At 45.3% G+C, this 24,133-nt stretch overlaps 1 protein-coding gene across 2 annotated transcripts; it reads left to right on the forward strand.

The window, feature by feature from the left end:
* The first annotated feature begins 4,501 nt into the window (after positions 1-4,501).
* Positions 4,502-18,284, forward strand: LOC113450097 (uncharacterized). 2 transcript variants are annotated; one of them, XM_087928508.1, is made up of 6 exons: positions 4,502-4,979; positions 8,550-8,681; positions 10,903-11,007; positions 12,088-12,186; positions 12,887-12,988; positions 15,183-18,284. In XM_087928508.1, exons 2-6 carry the CDS (start codon positions 8,669-8,671, stop codon positions 16,562-16,564), a joined length of 1,701 nt encoding a protein of 566 aa, XP_087784634.1. In that variant the 5' UTR covers positions 4,502-4,979; positions 8,550-8,668; the 3' UTR covers positions 16,565-18,284. The 2 variants fall into 2 exon arrangements, with proteins under 2 accessions (XP_087784634.1, XP_026577033.1); XM_026721248.2 differs by having other exon boundaries at positions 4,516-4,979; positions 8,531-8,681.
* The last annotated feature ends 5,849 nt before the right edge of the window (positions 18,285-24,133 follow it).

Raw genomic sequence — 24,133 nt, forward strand, 5'->3', positions numbered from 1 at the left:
GGAGCCAGGGTGGGCGTGGCCTGCGCATGACGCATCCAGCCCGCGGGCTGCCAGTTTGACAGGCCTGCCGTAGAGAATGTCGGTACAGGCGATCCTTGGCTTACAATCCATCATTTCGTGACCATTTAAAGGAGTCGTGGTTCACAGTTGATGAGAATGCAGCATTGCAGACTTAACTCTGCCCATTGCAGGAGTTCGATCCTGACCGGCTCACGGTGGACTCAGCCTTCTGTCCTTCCAAGGTCGGTAAAATGAGGACCCAGATTGTTGGGGGACAGTATGCTGACTCTGTAAACCGCTTAGAGAGGGCTGGAAAGCACTATGGAAGCGATATTAAGTACTAGGGCTATTTTAGAGAGGTGGCTGTCTTAACCACTGTTAACAACCAAAGTTTTGGCAGCTGGGCCCACACAACCACATTTCTGGCCCTTGACAACCGGCCCTCATTTAAAGCCATTTGCAACATCTGGCAGTCACATAACATCAATTTGTGTTTATTTTGCTGAAAATAATTCTGTTTTTTTGGCAAAGACCCTTCTTAGTGAACAATGGCCTCATTTAACGACCATAGCATCTGTTTACCAACCGCGGTGATTCACTTTAACAACCACCATAAAAGTAGTAAAATGGGGTCAGCCATGTGTTGTCCCACTTTACGACCATCACAACTTACATCCATAACGGGCAGGCTCCATTATGACGATAAATTCAAGGAATACCTGTATGATCTTTTAAATATTGAAGCAAGTGAAAAAAAAAAACATATTTCCTATTTCAACAAATGCAGTTTTATATACTGCTTCAAATAGTCCTCGACTTACGACCACAATTGACAACCCCCCCCATTTCTGTTAAGTGAAACATCTGTTAAATGAGTTTTGCTCCATTTTACGACCTCTGTTCCCACTGTTATTAAGTGAATCACTGCAGTTAAGTTAGTAACTTAAGTTGTTAAGTGAAGCTGGTTTCCCCATTGTTTAGAAAGTTGCAAAAGGTGAACACATGACCTTGGGAACTCGGGAAATAGGAACCAGTTGCCAATTGTCTGAATGTTGATCACAGGATCACGGGGATGTTACAAAGGCTGTAATGTAAAAACAGTCATAAGTCACTTTTTTCAGTGCTAATTGTAACTTTGAACGGTCACTAAATGAACTCTTGTAAGTCAAGGACTACCTGGAATTGCAACTCGTGCCCTTGTAGACATCAGCATTGTTCACTCTTCGTGTACAAATAGTCTTTATTGGATAGCATCTTCTCTAGAGATGGCTAGAAGCACCCTAACCAGTCTAGATCTTACTACATTTTCAAAACAGTTAGCCTAAAATGATTTTTTTTTATCCCTGGCCCAACCAACCAGGGTCTATTAATCATGCCCAGTGGTGGGATTCAATTATTTTTACTACCGGTTCTGTGGGGATGGCTTGGTAGGCGTGGCAGGGGAAGGATACATGCAAAATTCTCATTCCCTCCCCACCCCACTAACCTGCTTTGCAGCTCCGTTCTCCTGTGCAGGGCAACCAAAGGAGACCCAGCCGATCAGCTGGGACTGGGGAGGCAGAGAATAGATGGGGGGGCGGGGCCAGTCAGAGGTGGTATTTGCCGGTTCTCTGAACTATTCAAAATTTCCACTACCGGTTTCTCCAGAACTGGTCAGAACCTGGTGAATACCACCTCTTGATCATGCCCCTTCCTATGTGCAATGCCACAAAGGGTGTTGAAAAGTGTTGACCATTTAACCATTTGCTGCTGTTCCAAACCCTGTTTTTTTAAAATGCATTAACAATCCGTTCATTTGAGTCCATTGGTAGAGGTCACTGCTAATTCTCCTGTTACGTTCCTTTATAAGTTTCCCGTTGGAGAAGAATGAGATTCCTGCCCAAGGAATTGTGTTTCTTTCGGTGCAATTTTAAATCATTTCTCCTTCCAACATTTTGGATTGGAAAATGGCTGAATGCGTCCGTTCCCAGCAGTTTTCTATGTGCTAGAAACGCCTTGGGTTTGTTTTTTTTCCGACTCCATGGAAGTGTTCTCCAAAGGCTGAACTTCAATCTCCATCATTAACAGCCAGTAAGGGGAATTGGAATAAACTTAAATTATCTGGACTGAATAACTCCCAAGTTGTGCCTTCTTCAATTTGGGAACACCACTGTGCTTCATTTGAATATTCATTAGCAGGGTAGGGGTTTTTTTTTGTGTGTACTTTGAGCCTGAAAAATATTTAGTGTATGGCATAACATACATGGACTTGCAGTGTATGTTAACATTTCACCTAAATTAAGACATGGTAAAATAAGACGCAGTGGCTCAGTGGCTAAGATGCTGAGCTTGTCAATCCGAAAGGTCGGCAGTTCAGCCGTTCGAATCCCTAGGGCCGTGTAACCGAGTGAGCTCCCTTTACTTGTCCCAGCTTCTGCCAACCTAGCAGTTCCAAAGCATGTAAAAATGCAAGTAGATGTGTGAGGGGCGAAGCTTTACGTTAAAATAAGAGTATTAAAAAGAGCTATATTCAAATAGAAATGGCTGCTCTAGGTCATCTAACCATGAGGAGTCCTTGATGCTGTCTGAGCTTGCTTGTTTCCTTGCAGATGTTTCATGACCCAACTAGGTAACATTATCAGTGCTAATGATTGCGATCGGTGTTGGTGAGCACTGATGATGTTACCTAGTTGGGTCATGAAACGTCTGCAAAAAAAAAACAAGCAAGCTCAGAGAGCACCAAGGACCCCCTCATGTCAAACCTGAGCTACAAATATTCTTCATTAGTACCATCTAACCGTAGAAGTGCAGCATTGTTTATCTGAAAGAAATCAGAAAATGGGTCTTTAGCTTACAGCCGGTCACGATGTGTTCTACACTATGATGTTGGACCCTGCAGCCAGACCAAAGGAAGGATTGTTATATCCCAAGAGTCCCCAAACTTGGCAACTTTTAAAACCTGGGGACTTCAACTCCCAGAATTCCCCAGGCAGCGTTTTAATTGGACATGGCTGGCTGAGGAATTCTGGGAGTTGAAGTCCCCAAGTCTTAAAAATTGCCAAGTTTGGAGACCCCTCTTATATCCCATTTATGCAGTGAATCAGGGCAGACACCACGTGAGGTACAAATCCTATTCAACTAAAACTTCATATCTACCTATCTATACACACACACACACACACACAAAATAGCTGTATAAAAATGAACAGAGTCCTAGAAATTTCAGGTTAATAAGTTGCCTAATCAACATGCACTGGAAGGCTGAATTTTAATCTGTTTTCTATGTCTTCAGCCTCAGGTGAGAAAGTGGCTGGCCAATTATGACACATTTAAGAAAGAAGTGAGCAGCGTTCCTTTTGGCTTGGCGTGTTGTAGGAAATCCATTATGTTTGTGTGGGTCATGGAAATCCAGAATCCAGAAAATAGAGTTAACAGAAGGATCTATAGGAAAGTTAGATGCATCTGAAATATGTGAAAACAGCCAAGTTCATTCTTTCTTTCCTTTCTCTTTCTTTTTCTTTCTTTCTCTCTCTCTCCTTCCTTCCTTCCTTCCTTCCTTCCTTCCTTCCTTCCTTCCTTCCTTCTTTCCTTTTCTTCCTTCCCTTTCCTTTCCTCTCTCTCTCTCTCTCTCCCTCCCTCCTTCCCTCTCTCCCTCTTTCTTTCCGTCCATGATGTGAATGACTAGCGGCAAAATAAATGATAAAGTCTTGGTGTTTAGTGAAATCAGATACGAGTAGTCCTCGACTTACAACAGTTCATTTAATGACCATTTGAAGTTATAACAGCACTGAAAAAAATGACTTATGATTGTTTTACACACAACCTTTGCAGCATCATGACCAAAATTCAGATAGTTGGGGCAACTGACTCATATTTACAATGGTTCCAGTGTTCCAGTGATCCCTTTTTGTGACCTCATGAAGGGCAAAGTCAATGGGAAAACCAGATTCACTTAATTGCAGTGATTCACTTAACAACTGTGGCAGGAAAGGTCATACAGTGGGGCAAAACTCACTTCACAAGTGTTAAAATAAATTTTGGGCTCAAGTGTCGCAAGTCGAAGACTACGTGCATTATACTTTGACCAGATAAGGTGCTTTCAACCAAAGTGGACCAAATCGGGTATTATGAGTTGAATTGAGCCAAACCAAGTATTGCCCCATCATCAGACTGGACTACCCTCTGCCAGAAATGGTGTAGGGTCTCCTTTGGTGGGGTTGGACTAGATGACCTAACAAGGTCCCTTTCAACTCTTACTATGTATCAGGAAGCCTTCGTGCCTCGTTCAGCTCAGGCTGCGGAAGAATCTTGTTTCTGGCGCCCGCCCGCTTTAAATAACTCCGCATCCTCTGCTTTTCGTCAATCGGGCTATCTAAGAGACAGGCGGGCCGGCGGTGGGCGGAGCCTGTCACTGCTTCCCTCGACGGATGGAACCTGCCGGGCGCGCCGCCCCCACCCTTTCCATTTTTCCAGGCCTTTGTCTCGGCGTCAGTCACGTGACGGGAAGCGGAAAACCCGAGGGAAACCCGTCCACAAAAACAGCCGGAAGAGTCCGGGAGATGCGCGTCCCGTAGTTCCACCCCACCCCGCCTTCCTCCCGTTCCCTGCCCTTCCTTTCAGCTGGAGCCTGACCCGGATCTTTTCCTTTTTAAGGTGGTCTGCCAGTCTCTCCACCCCCCTCCACTCCCCTCCTCTCCCCCCAAAGCAGCCCTCGGAGCTCTGGGTTGAGGGGCCGGGCTTCCTCCCGGCTGATCTTCGCGCCGAGGCAACTGCAGCCTTCATGCTGGCGGTGGGAAGGGAAGCGAGGCGTCTCGGGGTCTTCGTCCCTGCCTGCCCGACGCTGAGTTGGACGGGGGTGCGAGGCGTCTTTTTTTTGCACGGAAACGACAAGCGTTCCAAGGCTTCGAGCCTGGAAGCTCCGTGGGAAAGAAGCGGGAGAAGAGAAATTGCAGCAGCGGCAGCGGATCTTCCGAGCGGGGAGCGATCCGGTGGCTAAACGGGTGAGAGCAACAAACATACAACACACACACGCACACACACGCCCATTTCTGAAGCCTGCACCCCGATCCACCTCCCCTTTGTTTGTTTGGGATGGCAAGAGGTGGTGGCTAAACGGGTGAGAGTCACACACACAACACATACAACACACCCTCCCCCCTCATTTCTGAAGCCTGCACCCTGATCCACCTCCCCTTTATTTATTTGTTTAGGGCAGGGGTGTCCAACCTTTCACCTTCCCTGGGCCGCATTAGAAGATGAAAATTTGGTTTGGGCCGCACATAAAATAAAATAACAGTAACAATACCTGATCATCCAAAAAAACCATAGAAAACATAGTTAACATATTAAATTTATTTGGAAATGAAGTTAGTGAGATGTTTTTATTATTAATTATTTATTAAAAATTATTTATTTTTTATCACAGTTTTTTTATCACGTTTTTTTTATCATGGTTTATTTTCCGGCCAAATTTTGCGGGGGGGGGGGGGAAAGCTCGCCCGCCTCGCGCCTACCTCTCCTCCTGCAAATGGCCCGGCTGGATGAGGCAGGACTGGAAGGCAGAAGCAGCAGCAGCGGCGGGGGCAGAAGCAGCGGCGGGGGCAGAAGCAGCAGTGGTGGCGGGGGCAGAAGCGGAGGCGGCGGGGGCAGAAGCGGCAGCGACGGCAGGGGCAGAAGTGGCAGCGGGGACAGAAGCGGTGGCGATGGCGGTGGTGGCAACAGCAGGAGGTGGCGCTCTGACGGCGCCTGCTTTTTCTGTTGCTCCTTGGCCTGGCGCTCGCCTCGCCCTGCCTCGCACCTGCTTCTCCTCCTCCTCCTCACTGGCTCTGGCACAAAGGTTGGGGTGGGCACTGGGCCGCATTACAAGGTGACCTGGGCCGCATGCGGCCCTTGGGCCGCAGGTTGGACAAGCCTGGTTTAGGGTGACAAGAAGTGATGGCTAAACGGGTGAGCGTAACACAAACACACGCATCTACCTGTTTCCAAAGCCAGTACCCGGATGCATCTCCCCCCTCCCCCATTGCTACAGCCTTTGCTAACTATCCTTTATTTGCTTGTCTGGGATGGCAGGATAGCTCTATTTGCTTGTGTAGAGGATACACACACACACCTGTTTCTGAAGCCAGCACCCAGATCCACCTCCTCCCCCCATTTGCTACATCCTCTGCTAACCCTACCTTTTATTTGCTTGTCCGGGATGGCAGGGTGGCTCTATTTGTTTGTCTAGGAGAACACACACACACACACACACACAAACACACACACACAAACACACACACACATGCCTGTTTCCAAAGCCAGCACCCAGATCCACCTCCCCTCCCCATTTGCTACATACTCTGCTGATCCTACCTTTTATTTTCTTGTCCAGGAGGGCAGGAGGTGTTCACCAGATGTTACATGTCTGTTTGGGTTCTCCTGGGATGCTGCTTAGAAACGTTGCATGCATTTGGCTGGGATGTACAGTTTTGGGCTGAATGTGTCATGCTGTCTTAAACCATTTGGACAGTACAGAAAATCATAGTTTTCATGAGCAGGAATTAATGTGTTGTGTGAACCCAGCCACTTGCCAGACTTCCTCAAGTGGTGTCTTCCTAATGACAGTACTGTCAGAGCTGTCATCCAATAGGATGCTATGCTCTTCTAAGGCTGACCTTAGGCTGTAATATGATGGTTCACAGTCCTTATTGATATGTGTACCATCATCAAAACTTTGGAGGATCGCCATAACAATCAACTATCAGTGGTGAGGTGGATACCGTACAAATACTATCATACATCTTATGTCCTGAATGGTTCATCCAAAATCCAAACCTCAAAAAAAAAAAAGACTTTAAACTCTTCTTTTTACAATTTATAAAGGCTGAGATTTTGTGAAGGCAACAGCTCCCACTGTTTGTTAGTGTTATTGCCTGAAGCCAGCAAGATTCATGGTGAGGCAGTCAGAATCATGTGAAATGTAATGATTCTTGAATTTGGTGTCATTTTCTAGTAATTATTTTTATAGACAATTCCTAGTGGAAACTCCCTCCAGTATCCACATGGAGGATCGGGGGTTCCTGGGTTGACAGGTTGACAGGTTGGAAATACTGTAATCTAGTGTGTTCAAAGTTGAGACAATTAGAAGCTCAAAGTTGAGACAACTAGAAGCTGATAGAGTGCTGCTTGACTAGTGAAAGATCTCTTGATCATTCCAGTTTAGAAAAAGATCAAATTGCTGGGTGTGGGGAAAAATATTTAAGGGCCATTAGTGGACCAACCGTTCCCTCAACTTTCCTCTTGTTCCTTACATATCAAAATAAAATTTGGGGGGGTTATTTTTGGCATTTGTTGCAAATCTTATCTCATTCTGAGCCTTAACTTTCTCTGTCCTTGCAGATTTGGGCTATTTGTTGATTATTCTGCTCTAGTTACAAGCTGCTGTATCCATTTTTAATACTGGTCCTTTTTGTCCCTCAGCTAGTCAGAACAGTTTGTACAACTATGGTTTTTAAACCTTGATTTTTTTTTTTAATCAGTATGCCTTAGGTTAGGCTATGAAGCATGGCTTATTAAAAAAAAGGCTGGATTCATTGCCCAAGCCAAAACACATAAATTTGCTTCTAGTGCAGAATTAACCTGCTGCCCCAATAATTTTTCATATTATGAACTCCTCCTCCTCCTCCTCCTCCTCCTCCTCCTCCTCCTCCTCCTCCTCCTCCTCCTCCTCCTCCTCCTCCTCCTCCTCCTCCTCCTCTCCTCCTCCTTCTTTTTGGGGGAATGGGCACAACTCTTCATCTTTTCATTTTGATGCTCTTTGCTCACCCATTTCTATCTGGAAAAACTATAACAGGAGTATTAGATTTTAAAAGTATGCCAGTTTTATACCAACTTTATAGAGTCCTTGGTGCTCTCCGAGATAGTTGCTTGCTTGAAGATGTTTCATTACCCAACTAGGTAATATCATCAGTGTGAGTGTGTTCGTTAGAAACTCGGGCATACAAAGTTTGCATGGAGCTGAAGAAGTGCTCCCTGAATTTGGACGAAAAACACTTTTATCTGTGATTGCACAGTTCATTGCTATATGAATTATCACTGGAGACAGGTGGAGATGGCAGCCATTGGTCCCTGTAATCACAATGGCCAAGCCCAATTCAATGGCACCTACCTAAGTATCAGCATCATTGACAGAAATTTGAATCCCGAGCTGGAGAAGATTTCCCTAATGTGGGTGCCTTCCAGATAGCTGATTTCTACTGTGGTCAATAAGAGCCAAAATGTGCAAGGAATTGTGGGAAATGTGATCCATGCATCTTAGGATACTTTGGTTGAAGAAGGCTGCTCTGGGTTTTCACTAGCATTTCCTCTATAATCATCTGTAATTATCACTGTACGGTTCTTGGCAGGCTAGTAGACATTCTGAACTGACTTACATGCCTGGATTCAACCTTTAAACATTTCAATCCCTAGAATGGCACCTATTGGTAGGGTACACATTACTGGGTTGCCATGGGGTCGGATGCATAATAGAAAGCCTTTTGCAAATTCTGACAAATCTTTATGCTAAAAACAGGTGCTGTTTTTGTTTTAAGCACATCAGGCAACTTCTGAAGATGCGGCCCTGTGCTTCTTGTGAAGGAAGAACCACAGACTTCTGAACCCAAATCCATGAAACTGATTCTGGGCAGATATACAAGAGAATTCCAGGAAAATGTCTTCGTTGGGTAAGGATTTCATTCTCCTTTTACGGATCTGAAGGATATTGTTTATGTTGTTTTGTAGGCCCATACTGATCAAGGGACATCCCTTCCTGAAATCACATTTTTGTTTTTACCTGAAGACAAGTTTAAACACTCTTGGAGTAAAATTAACTAATTCTAATCAAGGAGATAAGCAGCCTAGAACTAAGGTGAAATTTCCTGACAGTTAGAACAATTAATCAGTAGAGCAACTTGCCTCCAGAGGTTGTAAATGCTGCAACACTGAAAGTTTTTAAGAAAAGGTTGGACAACCATTTGTCTGAAATGCTATAGGGCCGTGATGGCAAACCTATGGCACGAGTGCCACAGGTGGCACGCAGAGCCATTTGTGGAGGCATGTGAGCCCTAGCCAAACTTACCTCACCGCGCAAGCGCACACCTCCCAGGTAATTTTTGGCCTGTTTGAGGTCTTTTCTAGCCTCCCAGAGGCTCAAGAGAAGCCTCTGCAGCCTTTGGAGGCTGAAAAACAGGCCCGTTTCATCACTTCCTGTATTTCCGGAAATACCAAAAATGACAAAACGGGCCCAGTGCAGGTATGGCAGCAGTGGTGGTGGTAGGGGAATCATGTGTGGGGGCGTGGGGAGCCCACGTGCAATGTCTTCTGGGTGCTGGCACATGAGCATGTGCACGCGAGCGTGAGTGCAATTTTCAGCACAGGAGCCCCAAAAGGTCAGCCATCACTGCGCATGCATCTCCCACACACCCTGCCCCTGCACATGCGCGCCAGATACCCGACACATTAGCTGTCGGGAGGCGTGCGTGCACATGTGCACTGGTGCTCTTCCAGGCAACCTCTCGTGTGCTGGCAGAAATGGCTCTGCGTGCCACTTTCGGCATGCGTGCCATAGGTTCGCCAAAACGGTTCTATTCTATTCTAATTAACCAAATGCGTGCTTCCTGGAAAAAGATGGATTGTTCTTCCCCCTAAAAGCAGGGGTGGGATTCAAATTTTTTAACAACCGGTTCTGTGGGCATGGTTTAGTTGGTGGGCGTGGCTTGGTGGTTATGTTATTGGCTGGGCGTGGCCAACTCAATATCACTCACATCGAGGCACACATCTCCTGGCCTGGCCTCTCATGACTGTGGGGATGCTGCAACAATCATAAGTGTGAAAAATGGTCATGAGTCACTTTTTTCAGTGTCACTGTAATTTTGAACAGTCACTCCACACAAGCAAAGTACCAGCAAAGGAGAGGAAAACACTCCAGAGAAGTTCCAGAGACAGGAAGTCTATTCCTGCCAAGAATGAAATAAGGGTTAACGGAGAGGCAGTTTCTGTAAGCAACACCAGAATGTTTCCTTCCTGCCTTCCTTACAAGGATTGGGCCAGTAATTTCTTCTAACAACCAGTTCTCCGAACTGCTTAGAATGTTAACAACTGGTTCTAGTGAATAGGTGCGAACTGGTAGAATCCCACCCCTGCCTAAAAGTTACTTGAAGTTGGAGCTACTTCAGACAAAAGTCTCTGCAGGCCAATGGCAGCAGCTCTGTGCTTCTGATAGAGGAGAGAGAAGCTTTTTGTTCAAAGATTTAGCATACAGGTGGTCTTCGACTTGTAATGATTCGTTTATTGACCGCTTACAACAGCACTGGAAAAAAGTGACTTATGACCTGTTTTCAAACTCATGACCATTGCAGCATCCCCATAGTCAGGTGATCAGTATTCAGGCGCCTGACAAGCTAGCATGTATTGATGATAGTTGCAGTCTCCTGGGGTCAAGTTTTGCAACCTTCTGACAAGCAAACTCAGTAGGGAAGCCAGATTCATTTAAGGGCCATGTGACTAACTTAACAACGGCAGTGACTCCTTTAACTACTGTGGGAAGAAAAGTTGTACAAGGGGGCAAAACTCACTTAACAACTGTCTCAATTAGCCCCAGAAATTTTGGGCTCAATTGTGGTCGTAAGTTGAGGACTATCCATACTTCACAAGGTTGACGAAAGTTTGAAAATACGTTCCATTGCTTCTTCAAGCTAAGTTGCCTCTTATCTGACCATTGTCTAGTCTGCAGCTCTTCTCCCTGTCTCTCAGGTGGGGATATTTGCAACTCTTATATTGGCCTCAAAGGCTGTTAGGATGTTATTTGTCAATGGTGAACAACAACATATACTGTCCTGTATCCCCCCACCAACGTAAGAGTCAGCAACGTTTCCTTTTTCAATATCTTTTCCCTCTCTTCATTAGAATTCCCTAAGGTGACAATAAAGTTAGAAGACAAAGAAGATGTTTCATGGCTTCCAAACCACCAGGTGGCAGAAGGAAGTCGGAGCTTCTCAGTTGATCATTCAGGTACAAAAAAAGAGGGTCCTAGATTTGTGCCCAGTGCTTTTTAAGGTCCACAGGTTGGAGCTAGACAAATTCAGGAATTAAATTCCTTAAATGAAGTGTAGTGGAGCATTGTGGAGCATAGTGGAGCATTAAAGGATTGTGTGATGACCCAGAGCGTAACACAAACGTAACAAAATCCAAAACGTAAACAAATGTCCTTTAATGCCTCCAGTTTGGCCCCGCTGTTCAATCATTCTCAGTTGGAGATAAAACTTATTCAAAAATAGTCTTCAAAAGAAAGCAATACAGTCCAGACTTAATGAGCAGATAGAGGTGAAATAAAAAATTAAAACAAACTACAGTGAAGGAATTTCCACAACGGACCAGGATAAGTAATTACCAACTCCAAGAAGATAACAAGGCACGGTCTGTTGGAAGGACACCAACCAAGATAACTTCAGCCCAAAATAAAACACGCTTTGCTTCTGGCAACTTTGTGTGGTAATCGTCTCTCTTATATACTATTCTCCCCAGCTAAAACCAATGAGGGGGATCATGGCCGCTTTCTCTCTCGTAAGCCAAGTTGTTTCCTTCTCCGTTCCTCCCTGCGTGTCCTAGGATGAAGAGGGGATGGGCCTGATTCTTCCTCTGTCTCCCCAGCCTCCGCCGCAACCTCCACTCCCTGTCGGCTGTTCCTCCTCTCCCTCAGAGTCCGACTCTAACAAGGGCATGACAGATTGAACCATGAGCTAGGTTGTGTACAGCTTATATTTATTACCTTAGCCTTGGCAACCTATCATATTCCAGCTTCAATGCTCTTCTCTGATGTTTGAGATAAGTTTTATTTCTAGAATGATCACTGTAAGTTTCACTGCACCAAGACCATGCCCATCAACACTTGCAGAGCAAACTACTTATATATAAAGAGGAACCAAACCTCACTCCACTTCAGCACTGATGTTGCTACCTAGTTGGGTAATGTAACATCTGTAAGAAAATAACGAAGCGCAGAGAGCACCGAGAACCTCACCGTTCAACCTTGAGCTGCACATAATTCTCTTCTATTTGTACAAGGCATCTGTTTGTTTTCTTCCTACATAGGATTTCCTGTTCCTAAGTCTGAAGTCATCCATGGAGGAGATCCATGGACTCCAGAGGCTGTTTCACAAGAAAAAGAAATCCCAGTAGATTATGGCTCCGGTAAGACTATTGAATGAATTATTGTGATTAATCTTGATTTTCCACACCACGAGTTCCTTAGTTGGGGCACCACTGAAAAGACCAGATTATGGAGGAAGTTTTTCCATGCGATTACTAAGAGTTGACACTAAGTTGATGGCACATAATCAATTAGTCCATCTAGCTTTCCCACATTAGAAGTTCTCTAATTCTGCTCCAATTATACTTTTAACAACTACTACACTGTAGCATTGATCTAGAGTTTGGGAAACAAAGATCAGTTTTTAATTCCGCCGCTGGATCGTCTTGATTTGAGGATAAAACAATTGGAGAAATACCACGATTGTATTTTGAAGTACGTTAAGACAAAATTACCCTTCCTTCCCTCCATATACGCCTTTAATGTTGAGCTTAATAAAATGTGCCCATTCTGAAATGGCTGTGTATTTTTTGTGGGAAGGAAGCTATCATTCAGAGTCTGGCTCTAAGGCAGCCTATTGTCTTCCAGAACTGTTGGTATTGCAGTTCCTATCATTCCAAGGCATCAGGGCAAAGATAATTTTGGGAGTTGAAGTCCTAATATACCCAGAAAATGCCTAGTTGGGAACGGTTGTTCTGAATTCTTGCATAAAGTTCCGGGATTTGCCCAGAAAATTGTACATCTCCTCCGCTGCCGGTTATCAAAATAGCATTTCTATCATACCTCATTTCTTTTTATCAGAGCTTCCAGATGTAATAATAAAGCTGGAACAGGAAGAGATTTCGTATGTTCCCTGCCCGCATGTTTCAGAAACAAGCGTGACATTCAAAACAGTCCAATCAGGTAAGTGAGATCAATTTACTCCATTACGTTTCATCACTAAGAAGAAAGGACTGTGCTGACCTTACCTCATATTCAGTGGTGGGATTGGAATAACTTCACAACTGGTTCTCTGGCTAGGTAGGTGTGGCCGGTTGGTCATGTGACTGGGTGGGTGACGTCACTCATTACACCTAGCCCTGCCTCCTGGTCAATCACCTCAAAGGCAGAGGTAGGATTCAACCGGTTGGTGCTGGCTGGCCCCGCCCCTGCTCATTTTTTGGCCTTTTGGGGGACCGATTTAGGGCCATTTTTCGGGTTAGGGTCCGGAAAACAGGCTGGAAAACAGGCCGGAAAGCAAGCCGGGGCGGGGCCAGCCGGTGATGGGATTTGCCAGTTCGCCGAACTGCCCAGAATCTTAACTACCGGTTCACCTCAACCGGCAGCAGCCCACCTCTCCTCAGATTCCTTCTAAGAGCCAGTTTTGTCTAGTACCGCAAGCTAAAAACCAGGCGACAGTGAATTTTAGTCCTACCTTAGGAATGAAAGCCATTTGGGTGTCTTTGGATTAATCACCAGGAATCTGTGAGTTCTAATCCCTTCATAGGAATGTAAACTGACTGAGTAACTTTGGGTCAGCCACTCCTACCTCACAGGGTTGTTGTTATTGTGAGGGAAAAGAGAAGGAGAAAGGAGGATTAGGTATCTTTGCTGCCTTGAATTATTTATAAAAATATTAAAGAAGGAAGGAAGGAAGGAAGGAAGGAGAAAGAGAAAGAGAAAGAAAGTGTAATGTTCTAGAAGTTTCCCCGAGCCACTGAGATGCCAAAGAGAGTGAGACTTGAGACGAAGCATGCAAAAAAACACCAACCAACAACAGCTTTTTAGTTTGGCCAAAGCAAAAAGTCTGGGTGAATACTATGTCCAAAACATACAGACAAAATGCATGTAAGGAATAGTCACAGCTAGGTAAAGTTTTGTCTAGGATCTTATACATTTGTTTAGCCAATCAGAGACAAAAGTTCGTTATTCAATGTGCGCAATGTCTTGCCCATGCCCTCCCTCCCTTATCCATGGAGCGTTCTTTGTCCGTACTGTCTCCATACTTCGTTATCTTACACAGCATCCCTTGTGTTCATGGTCCTAGGCAGCCCTTCCCCCGCCCCCTTATTTATGGAGCAGGATGTTCCTGGGAACTGTCTCCAAGGATGTGCCTCGCTCTGAAGCAAATTGCAGAAGCAAGAAAACCAGATAGAAAAGGATACAATTCTTTTACAGAATGAATTCCTAACGAATGATTCCTAACCATAGCAAAATAGTACAAGCAACTTCTTTAACAGAAGCAAGGAGCAAAGGTTAGATTGATTTGTGTCAATATGTCCTTTATAAAGAAAAAAGAAGAGAGAGAGAGAGAAAGGAAGGGAGGAAAGAAAGAAAGAAAGAAAAAGAAAGAAAGGAAAGGAAAGGAAGGAAGGAAGGAAGGAAGGAAGGAAGGAAGGAAGGAAAGAAAGAAAGAAAGAAAGAAAGAAAGAAAGAAAGAAAGAAAGAAAGAAAGAAAGAAAGAAAGAAAGAAAGAAAGAAAGAAAGAAAGATAGATTTCCTCTCAGACAAATGCTTGTTTTCCTACTAAATCTCTTTCCAGTATGTATTAGGCAAGATGTTGCTTCTGAACCGACATTCTCAACCTGGATATAAAACATGACACAAATTGTGTGTGTGTGTGTGTGTGTGTGATCCAGCAGGTTCCATAGTCGTTCTGCTTTTAGAGGACCTGAAATGCCAAGCTGGAGAAAGACCTTGATCTGGAACACAATTACATTATGGTTTAACACAGAGGTCCCCAACCTTGGCAAGTTTAAGACTTGTAGACTTCAACTCCCAGAATGCCTGAGCTAACATTAGTGGAGGAGGAACTCTGGGAGTTGAAGTCCACAAGTCTTAAAGCTATCAAGTTTGAAGACCCCCTAGCTTAACACAATCTATGTAAACTGGAGCGCCATGGGGAGATCTTAACGGTCTTATTTCCATGAATTAGTCGAGATATAGACTGTGGTGGTCTTCCAAGAGATGTCTGAGGACAACGAAGAGGACAAAATCCTGTCATAACTCCTCCAAACATTTTTATTCCCTTTTCCCACCCACCCCCCACAGATGTCCCTGCTGAAAACCTAAATCCTGGCTTGATTAAAAATGAACATTTCTTTGTTTATCCCGATAGGAGGTGGCCATGACAAAATGTTTCAGAGAGAAGTACCATTTTACTCCGGCTGTGTGAGGCATTTCCCTGACAAACCCAAATGTATCAAACAAGAGAACCAAAACATGGCAGAGAAACCCCACAAGTGCTCTTGCTGCACCAAAAGCTTCATGAAGAGGTCCAACCTTCGCACCCACGAGAGAATCCACACAGGGGAAAAGCCATTCCGCTGCTCCGAATGCGGCAACAGCTTCAGCGATGGTTCCAGCCTCATCAGGCACAAGCGGAAGCACACCGGGGAGAAGCCGTACAGCTGCTCGGCGTGTGGGAAGCGGTTCAACCAGAGCTCCAGCCTCATCAGGCACGAGCGGAGTCACACGGAGCAGAGACCTTACAAGTGCTTGGAATGTGGGAAAAGGTTCAACCAGAGCTCCACCCTCGTGCGGCACGAAAGGATCCACCGAGAACAGAGGCTGTACAAATGCTCGGACTGCGAGAAGAGATTTATTCAGAGCTCCAGCCTCCTTGCTCACGAGAGGATCCACCGGGGAGAGAAACCTTACAGCTGCACAGCTTGCGGGAAAGGCTTCGTCCAGAAATCTAACCTTCTGATTCACGAGATGAAACACACCGGTTTGAAGCCGTTCAAGTGTCAGGACTGCGGGAAAGGTTTCATTCAGAATTCAAGCCTCGTCATACATCGGAGAATCCACACGGGGGAGAAACCGTACAGTTGCTCGCACTGCCGGAGACCTTTCAGCGACAAGTCGAGCCTTAACAAGCACGAGCGGGCCCACCGAGGGGACAAACCGTACAAGTGTTCCAGCTGCGGGAAAAGCTTCGTGCGGAGGTCTCACCTCTTGACTCACGAAAGGATCCACACAGGCGTGAAGCCGTTCAAGTGCTCGGACTGCGGGAAGAGCTTCAGTAGCAGGTCACATTTGATCAGGCACGAAGGGACGCACACGGGGGAGAAGCCCTACGATTGCTCATTCTGCGGGAAGAGCTTCAACCGGAAGTCCAACCTGACCAACCACGAGAGGACCCACACGGGGGAGAAGCCTTACAAGTGCTCCGATTGCGGGAAAAGCTTCAGCGACAGGTCCAGCCTGATTAAGCACGAGCGGATCCACACCGGGGAGAAGCCGTACAGTTGCGGGTCCTGCGAGAAGAGCTTCAGCGACAAATCGAGCCTTATCAGGCACGAGCGGATCCATACAGAGGAGAAGCCATACAAATGTGCTGATTGCGGGAAAGGATTCAACCAGAGCTCGAGTCTCATTGTGCACGAGAGAACCCACACGGGCGAGAAACCCTTCAAATGCTCTGACTGCGGGAAAGGCTTCATTCGCAGGACGATTCTTAATAAACATGAGAGGACCCATGCTGGGGAGAAACAATAAAAAAAACAAATAAACCCTCAGTTAGTGGAAAAGGCCCAGATTCCATTATGAACTCCTAGGTCTTCTGATCTGATAGTACACCTGTTTGAAGGAAGCTGTTGGAACGAACGTAGGCTAGTCATAGAGCTGTGCCCTGAGAAATCCTTTTATTTCTGTGATTTTAGATCGCCTTAGAGCATAAATGGACAATTATGGCAACTTTGGGACCTGTGGACTTCAACTCCCAGAATACCTGAGCCAGTCATTTTTTTGCTGGCTCAAGAATTCTGGGAGTTGAAGCTGTGGTGGTATTCTACCGGTTCAGCCCGGTTTGGGTGAACTGGTAGTAAAAAAAAAAAAAAAAACAGCTACCGGTTTAGCTGAACTGGTATTTCTTTTTTTTTCCTCCCGACGATTAGCTGTTCTGACAATCAGCTGTGTTGGGATCCCCCTCGCTGTCTTACTGCTTCGCCCAGGAGGATTCCGAGGCAAACAAATGGAGAGCGTGTGTGTGTGCTGTGCAACCCCCTCCCCCCATTGCTCCGTTTTTGGCCTCCTGGGCCTCAGGGAAACCTCCTGGGAGCAAAAATGGCTTCCCAGGAGGTTTCCCTGAGGCCCAGGAAGCCAAAAACGGAGCGCCAGGGGAGGGTGCTGAAAAAAAAAAAAAGAAGAAGCCATGCCCACCCAGTCACATGGCCACACCCACCTCGCCACACCCACAGAACTGGTAGTAAAAACATTTGAACCCCACCCCTGAGTTGAAGTCCATAGATGGTGACTTTCCCATGGTTGCCCGTGCCTGCCTTAGAGAGATGTTTCTCCTTGCCTTCCAAGCCCTTTCACATCATCATCATGGGACATGGGGATTTGCGCACAGGCCACGGATCACACAGAATTCCCTGTTTTAGAGGCATTACTTCAGGCAAATTGCAGACATGCTCACTTCTGCGCCTGGAATGCGATTCTGTTCTTATTCCTCCATAGAGATCTGTCAGCATATGGCATAGAGAAGGGATGCGACAAAATAGTCTATAACAGTGGTCGTCAACCAGTGGGCCGGGGACCACTGGTGGTCTGTGAGAATATGTTGGTGGTCTGCAGAGAAATGTCCCGTTCCCCTCAAAGCAGTTCAATCCAGGCTGCGGGGGAAGACAAGGCCTGCCCACATGCTGTCCTCCACACTTCGACCAAGCACACGTGAGCTGGAACTGGAAGATAAGACTAAAGGCGGGGGAGGGAAATCCGCCCCAGGGTGTCTTGTTGATGCTGGTGGGAAAGTCGGTCCATATTCCAGAGCTGCAGTAGTCACAAGACTGGCCCTTTGGTCATCCCGGAGCAGCTCCTCCAGTCCATGGCAGGCCGGTGCACCCAGGTGGAGGAGCAGCTGCTCCAGGGTGACCAGAGGGCCAGTCCTGTGACTACTGCAACTCTGGAATATGGGACTGACTTTCCCACCAATGTCAGCAAGCCACCGTCAGTCAAAATTCATATTAGTGGTCCGTAGGATTTAAAATTATGAGTTTAGTGGTCCCTGTGGTCCAAAAGGTTGGCGACCCCTGGTTTATAATGGATAGACTGGAGGATTCTGGGATTGATACGTCAACTGTATGAAATTGTTCTTTCCCCAGAAAATAAAATGAGAGTGTGTGTGATAGAAAAAATAAAACATGGATCGTAAAGAATTACGAACCTAGATTAGAAAAGAACCGGCTGCATTAATAACCATAAAAAGTACTTTTTTAATATTTAAGTGTTATTATCTATGTCATAATCCTTAGTGGAAGGGCAGATATCTTACTTCTGTTTTAAATGGGTGACTGAGTCATTCTGGCTTTCCAAAATTAGATTAGAAGCCGTTTGGGTATAGGGAGTTTCACACCTGAAATTAGATTTCTTTTTCCCTCCACACCCCTTGCACTCCATGTCTTCGCTGTATGTCTTCCTTAAGTCTAAGGGGAAATACGGTAACAATCTACAGACAGCGGTAATGCTTGTCTTACAACTACAGTTAGCATCAGAATTTCCACGGCTAAGCAAAGCGATTGTTAAGTGACGCAGCAACGGCTGTAAGTATGAACCAGTTGCCAAGCATCTGAATTGAGATCACATAATCATGGGGTTGCTACAAAGGTCGTAACTGTGAAAAATGGTCAGAAGTCCACTGTTGTAAGTCGAGGACTACCTGTACATTAAATTTTCCAGTAGTTGTATTGTGCGGACCGGAACTGAACATGGTATTTCAAGAGGTGTTAAGAGCAGATGCCCTGTAGACAGGAGCTGTCCTTTCTAGGCTCTTGATAAAATTATCTTAGTTGATGATCAGCCCATCCTTGCACTAGCTCCCTGATGGCGAACCTATGGCACGGGTGCCACAAGTGGCACGCAGAGCCATTTGTGCTGGCACGCGAGCCGCAGGCAAACTTACTTCACTGCGCATGCCTCACAGCTGATTTTTGGGGTGGTGGTGGTGGTTTGAGATCTTTTTCGGCCTCCCAGAGGCTTGGAAAAAGCCTCTGCAAGGCTTCTTAGGCCGAATTATAGGCCTGTTTTCGCCCTAAGAAGCCTTGCAGAGGCTTTTTCCAAGCCTCTGGGAGGCTGAAAAAGGCCTCAAACCAGCCGAAAAATCAGCTGTGAGGCGCGGTGCAGGTAAGGGGGTGGGGATTGCGCACGCATGTGCAGGGGCCGTGAGGAGGGGTGCGCGCATTGCATTCTTGGTGCTGGCATGTGAGTATGGGCGTGCTCACAATTTTTGGCACAGGAGCCCAAAAAGGTTAGCCACCACTGCACTAGCCCTTATGGCAGCAGCAGCTAGAATTAGATACAAAATCTCTCTCTCCCTCTGTGTGTGTGTGAGAGGAGGAGAGAGAGAAAGAGAGAGAGAGAGAGAAAACCAGTGACTTTGGCCTCCCATGGCTATGCATGTAGATCAGGGGTGTCAAACTCAATTTCGTTGAAGGCAACATCAAGGCTATGGTAGACCTGGGTAGGTGTGGCCAAATGAATGGGCGTGGCCAGCTTGACACCACTCCTCAAATTGCTGGCATGTTTCCTCTTCGCATTGGGTAGACCGGGCCAAAGCGATGCGGACCGGCCCCTTACATTTTCCAGGACGGCCCCATGGGCTGGATCCAACCACATTGCGGGACGGATGCGGCCCGCGGGCCTTGCGCTTGGCACCTGATGTAGGTCGTGTGTGTCCCAATCTTGGCAAATTTCCAAGTCTGCAGAATTCATTTCCAAGAGTTCCTCAGTAAACGTGCTCATTATTGAGGAGGATTCTGAGAGTTGAAGTTCACCAATATAGAAATGTTGAAAATACTGAGGGAATATTGGGTGAGCTCAATTTGCATATAACAACTTTACTGTTGGAAGTTTTAGTTTACAGAATTCAGTGAATATTCACTATGGATCTTAAACATTATGCATTTATACACTGAACCTGTCACAAATGGTGGCTTGCAACTTTGCTGTCTGAAATGAAAATTGCCTTCATCTTAAATGAGCGAGTCTACATTGGTTTTGTTGATTTCTGCACACAGCAGCCTTTGTTCTTTTTAATTCACTGATCATCTTCCAGTGGTTCTTTTTTGAGATCCAAAGAGTTTGGGGAACAATTGTGCTAGAAGTTTTCTAATCAAAGAGAAAATTTTAAAAAAATCTTGCTGCAGATAGACCTTTTGAATCCTGGTTTGTGTATGCATGCATACCTACTGTACATACATATACAAACAGACAAACCAGGATATACGAAGCTTATCAACTATTGGGTTTTTTTTATTTTATCAAGGAGATCACATGATGCAAAGATCCAGCAGCCTGGAAAAGGCTCTGATGCTGGGAAAGGAGGAAGGAAAGAGAAGAAAAAGAGGAACAGCAGCAAGATGGATGAACTCAGATCCTGTCCCAATGGGGCCACCATTGGAAGACCTGAAGTTAGGGCAATATCGCCATCGGGAAAAAATCCATCTTTGTGGTCCTTAAAAATCAGCAACTCAATGGCACATAATCATGTTTATGATAGACATGTGAACCAGTAAGACTCATTGAAATAGACATAAACATTTTGGGCAGTGCTTACAACACACTCTCAAATTTGGAATTCTTATATTTAGAACTGTGCCAGATGAAATAGGCACCAACACAATTTCTTAGTAGGCTTGGAATTGTAGAATTCTAAGGCTGGTGAATTCTGGAAAGCTAAACACGACACACCTTAAAATGGCTTGGGTTCCAGTTCCAAATCTGGAATTAAAAGAACTACCCTGGAATCTGATAAGTAATACTTAGTATTTCCAAAAGTGCCACTGCTCCCTCTCCCAAATTGCAACCATTCCTTTAAAAAAATATAGTTTGCCACACAGAAATTTTGGACTAATATACCCAAAATATATCTGAGGGGAAACTATCCTTCAGCATTCGCAAGAAATATGTTTTTTTAATGATGCTAAATATGTTGTTTATTCATCAACAATATGACTCCTAATAATAAGAGCCTTGGTGCAGCATACAGTGACAAAAAAATAAGAAAAACAACCTACTAATTTTAGAATAAAATCGTTGTAACAACAAAGATTCTAGCAACCCATCGAACATGAGAGCTGAAAGTATGGAATGAATAGAATGATATACTCCACTTCTACTTCATTCCTAAAATGGTAGCACTGACTGGTCCCTAAATATGGGATTAAAGCAATGTTTCTCACCCTCGGTGGCTTTAAGACTTCAACTCCCAGAATTCTCCCAGCCAACATGCTGGCTGGGGGAATTCTGGGAGTTGAAGTCCACATATATTAAAGTTGCTAAGGTTAGATTAAATGTCAAGTTGAGATTGTGTGTCTTCTTCAAGGCAAAGCTGATCTACATCAAGAAAAGGAGTATCTCAAAGAAGGCTTTGCCGATTCCTACCCTTTTCTCAATATAGATTGGATCCTCTTCAACAAAAGGATTTGGAGGATGAATTCAATCAGACTGTTTTTTACAGGTTCTCCACTGCTCTGGAACCAAAATACTGAATGTGGCATTGTCCAGTAACCAGTGTCTGAAAGTGGCTAATAATTTTATTTCGTTAATTTAATAGTTGGAACCCTATTACAAATGACAGGAATCCCTCCATTTCCCAAAATTCTCTTTGTTCCCTTTGTTTCTCCATCAGCTGTCTCAATGTCTGGAGTCCCCCAAAACAAATATTATCATGTGCAAATTTTTTCTAACAACCCATGTGGATAACTGAACTTCTAGCAGCCCTGATGTTTTTTTTCTGAGAAATTAATTAAATAAAAGGAATAGCCAAAATAAAGGTAACCCAATGCAGATGTTAAGATTGTGTCCCAAATTCAGAATTAAGCATAAGCTCTGTGATGGATCCAGAAATTACACAAAGCATCAGTACAGTACTTCATGCTGTTGGAGAATATTTTTTTCCTCCATATATGAATGCCCTGGAAGTAGAAAATACGTACAGGAAGTCCTCGAATTACGATCCCAATGTCTGTTGCTAAGCAAGAAAGTTGATAAGTGAATTTTGCCCCATTTCATTCCATAGTTGTTAAGTGAATCACTGCAGTTGTTAAGTTAGTAACATGGTTGTTAAGTGAAACTGGCTTCCTCATTGTCGTTGCTTGCCGGAAGGTTGCAAAAGTTGATCACATGACCCCAGGACATGGCAGCCATTGTAAAATATTGAACCAGTTGCCAAGCATCTGAATTTTGATCATGTGATTCTAGTGGTCCTAAGTGGGAAAAGCGGTCATAGATCACTTTTTTCAGTGCTCTTGTGACTTCAGACACTAAATGAACGGTTGTAAGTCAAGGATGGCCTATATATTAGGGATTTCTTTTCCCTGGCTGCGTTAAATTCTCTTCACGAGGGATATGGTGTTTCTTCATATTTCCATGAACTAAGAAGACTCTTCAGACGAGAATGTTTACACCAGTGCTTCTCAACCTAGGTGACTTTAAGATACTGGACTTCAACTCCCAGAATTCCCCAGCAGCCATGCTGGCTGGAGAATTCTGGGAGTTGAAGTCCACACATCTTAAACTCACCAAGGTTGATAAACCCTGACCTAGTCCAGGAATGGTTTCTCCACACAACGGAAGATGCAGATGGCAGTATTACCAACTAGGCATTTCCTATGATATCTAGTGAAAATCAAACTCCCATTTTTTTTCTTGCATCATCAAAAAATAAACCTGTCTTAGAGCTCAGCATGTCATTTCTAGTGTCTGGTAAGGTTTATTCAGTCGCTAATTTTTTTCCCACAATGTGAGCATTGATCATAGAATCATAGGGCTGGAAGGGACCTCTCAGGTCATCGAGACCAACCCCGCTCAAGGTAGGATACCTTATATATCAAGGGTGTCAAACTCAAGGATTGCAGGCCGAATTTGGCCCACGGGTTGATTAGATCTGGCCCATGGGGCTGGCCTGGATATACCAAAGGACTGGCTCATGGTGCTTCTGCTAGCAAAAATGGGGTGCGGGGGGAACGCGCACACACACACACACACCGCCCCATTTTCGGCCTGGTCAGCCTCCTAACAGCACTCTGCTGGCCAAAATGGGGCATGGGGGGCAGCTGCCCATGGCTCCTATGTCTCGCTTTGGCTGGCTGGATGCTGCAGGAGGCATCCATCCCGTCTGCCCCATCTCCCCACCCCACCCCCACCAGCCCATGGATGACAACTACAATGCTGATGTGGTCCTGGAAGAAATCTAGTTTGCCACTCCTGTTATGTACCATTCTGGTCAAATGGTTGTCCAGAACAGTAGTGGTATTCAGCCGGTTCGCACTGGATCGGGTGATCCGGTAGCAAGGATTTGGCATGGGTCGCCGAACCGGTAGTAAGTTCTGGCTGGCCACACCCCCAACCCGGTTGCCCTCCCGCCCGATGCGCGCTCACCCCTCCCTCCTGACGTTCGCTTAAGGTATTTCTTTCTTTCTTTCCCTCCTGACAATCAGCTGTACATATGATCAGCTGTGCCAGGATTCCCCTTGCTGAGGCACAGGAAGGCAAAAAATGGCTCAGCCCCATACCTCCATTTTTTGCCTTCCTGAGCCTCAGAGGAGACTTAGGAGAGCAAAAAACGCCCCCCTGGCTCTACTGAGGCCAGGAAGCTCCCAAAATGGAGCGTGGAGGGGTGCTGCACGCCGCTCCCATGCTCTGTTTTTTATTCCTGAGCCTCAGAGGAACTTTAGGGGAGCAAAAATGCCCCCCAGAGTGTGATGACCCATAGTCTCTCAAAACCCAAAACATACATTAAAGCCCGGTAATGCCTTCAACTTAACTTCAGTGTTTTATTAGGCACAGTTTAAAGTCACAATAGTAAATAATGAGGCAAAAAGAAAACCAAAACAATCTGCATTGATGAGAGTTCCGACGCAAGCCAAGATAATTAATCATACATTCCAGGAAGATAACCGAGGAGAGTCCATGGGAAGAACGCCAGCAAAGATAAACCTCTTTCAAAGTAAACACTAAACTTTGACTCCAGCAAATTCTGACTATGCAGTTACAAACTTATATACATAGCTCCCAGCTGCAAGCCACGAGAAGGATCATGGTAATCTCCTCCTGAGTAGACCTCGC

Source organism: Pseudonaja textilis, chromosome 2, assembly GCF_049901715.1.
Source record: "Pseudonaja textilis isolate UNSWEBS1 chromosome 2, rPseTex1.2, whole genome shotgun sequence".
Taxonomy (NCBI): Eukaryota; Metazoa; Chordata; class Lepidosauria; order Squamata; family Elapidae; genus Pseudonaja; species Pseudonaja textilis.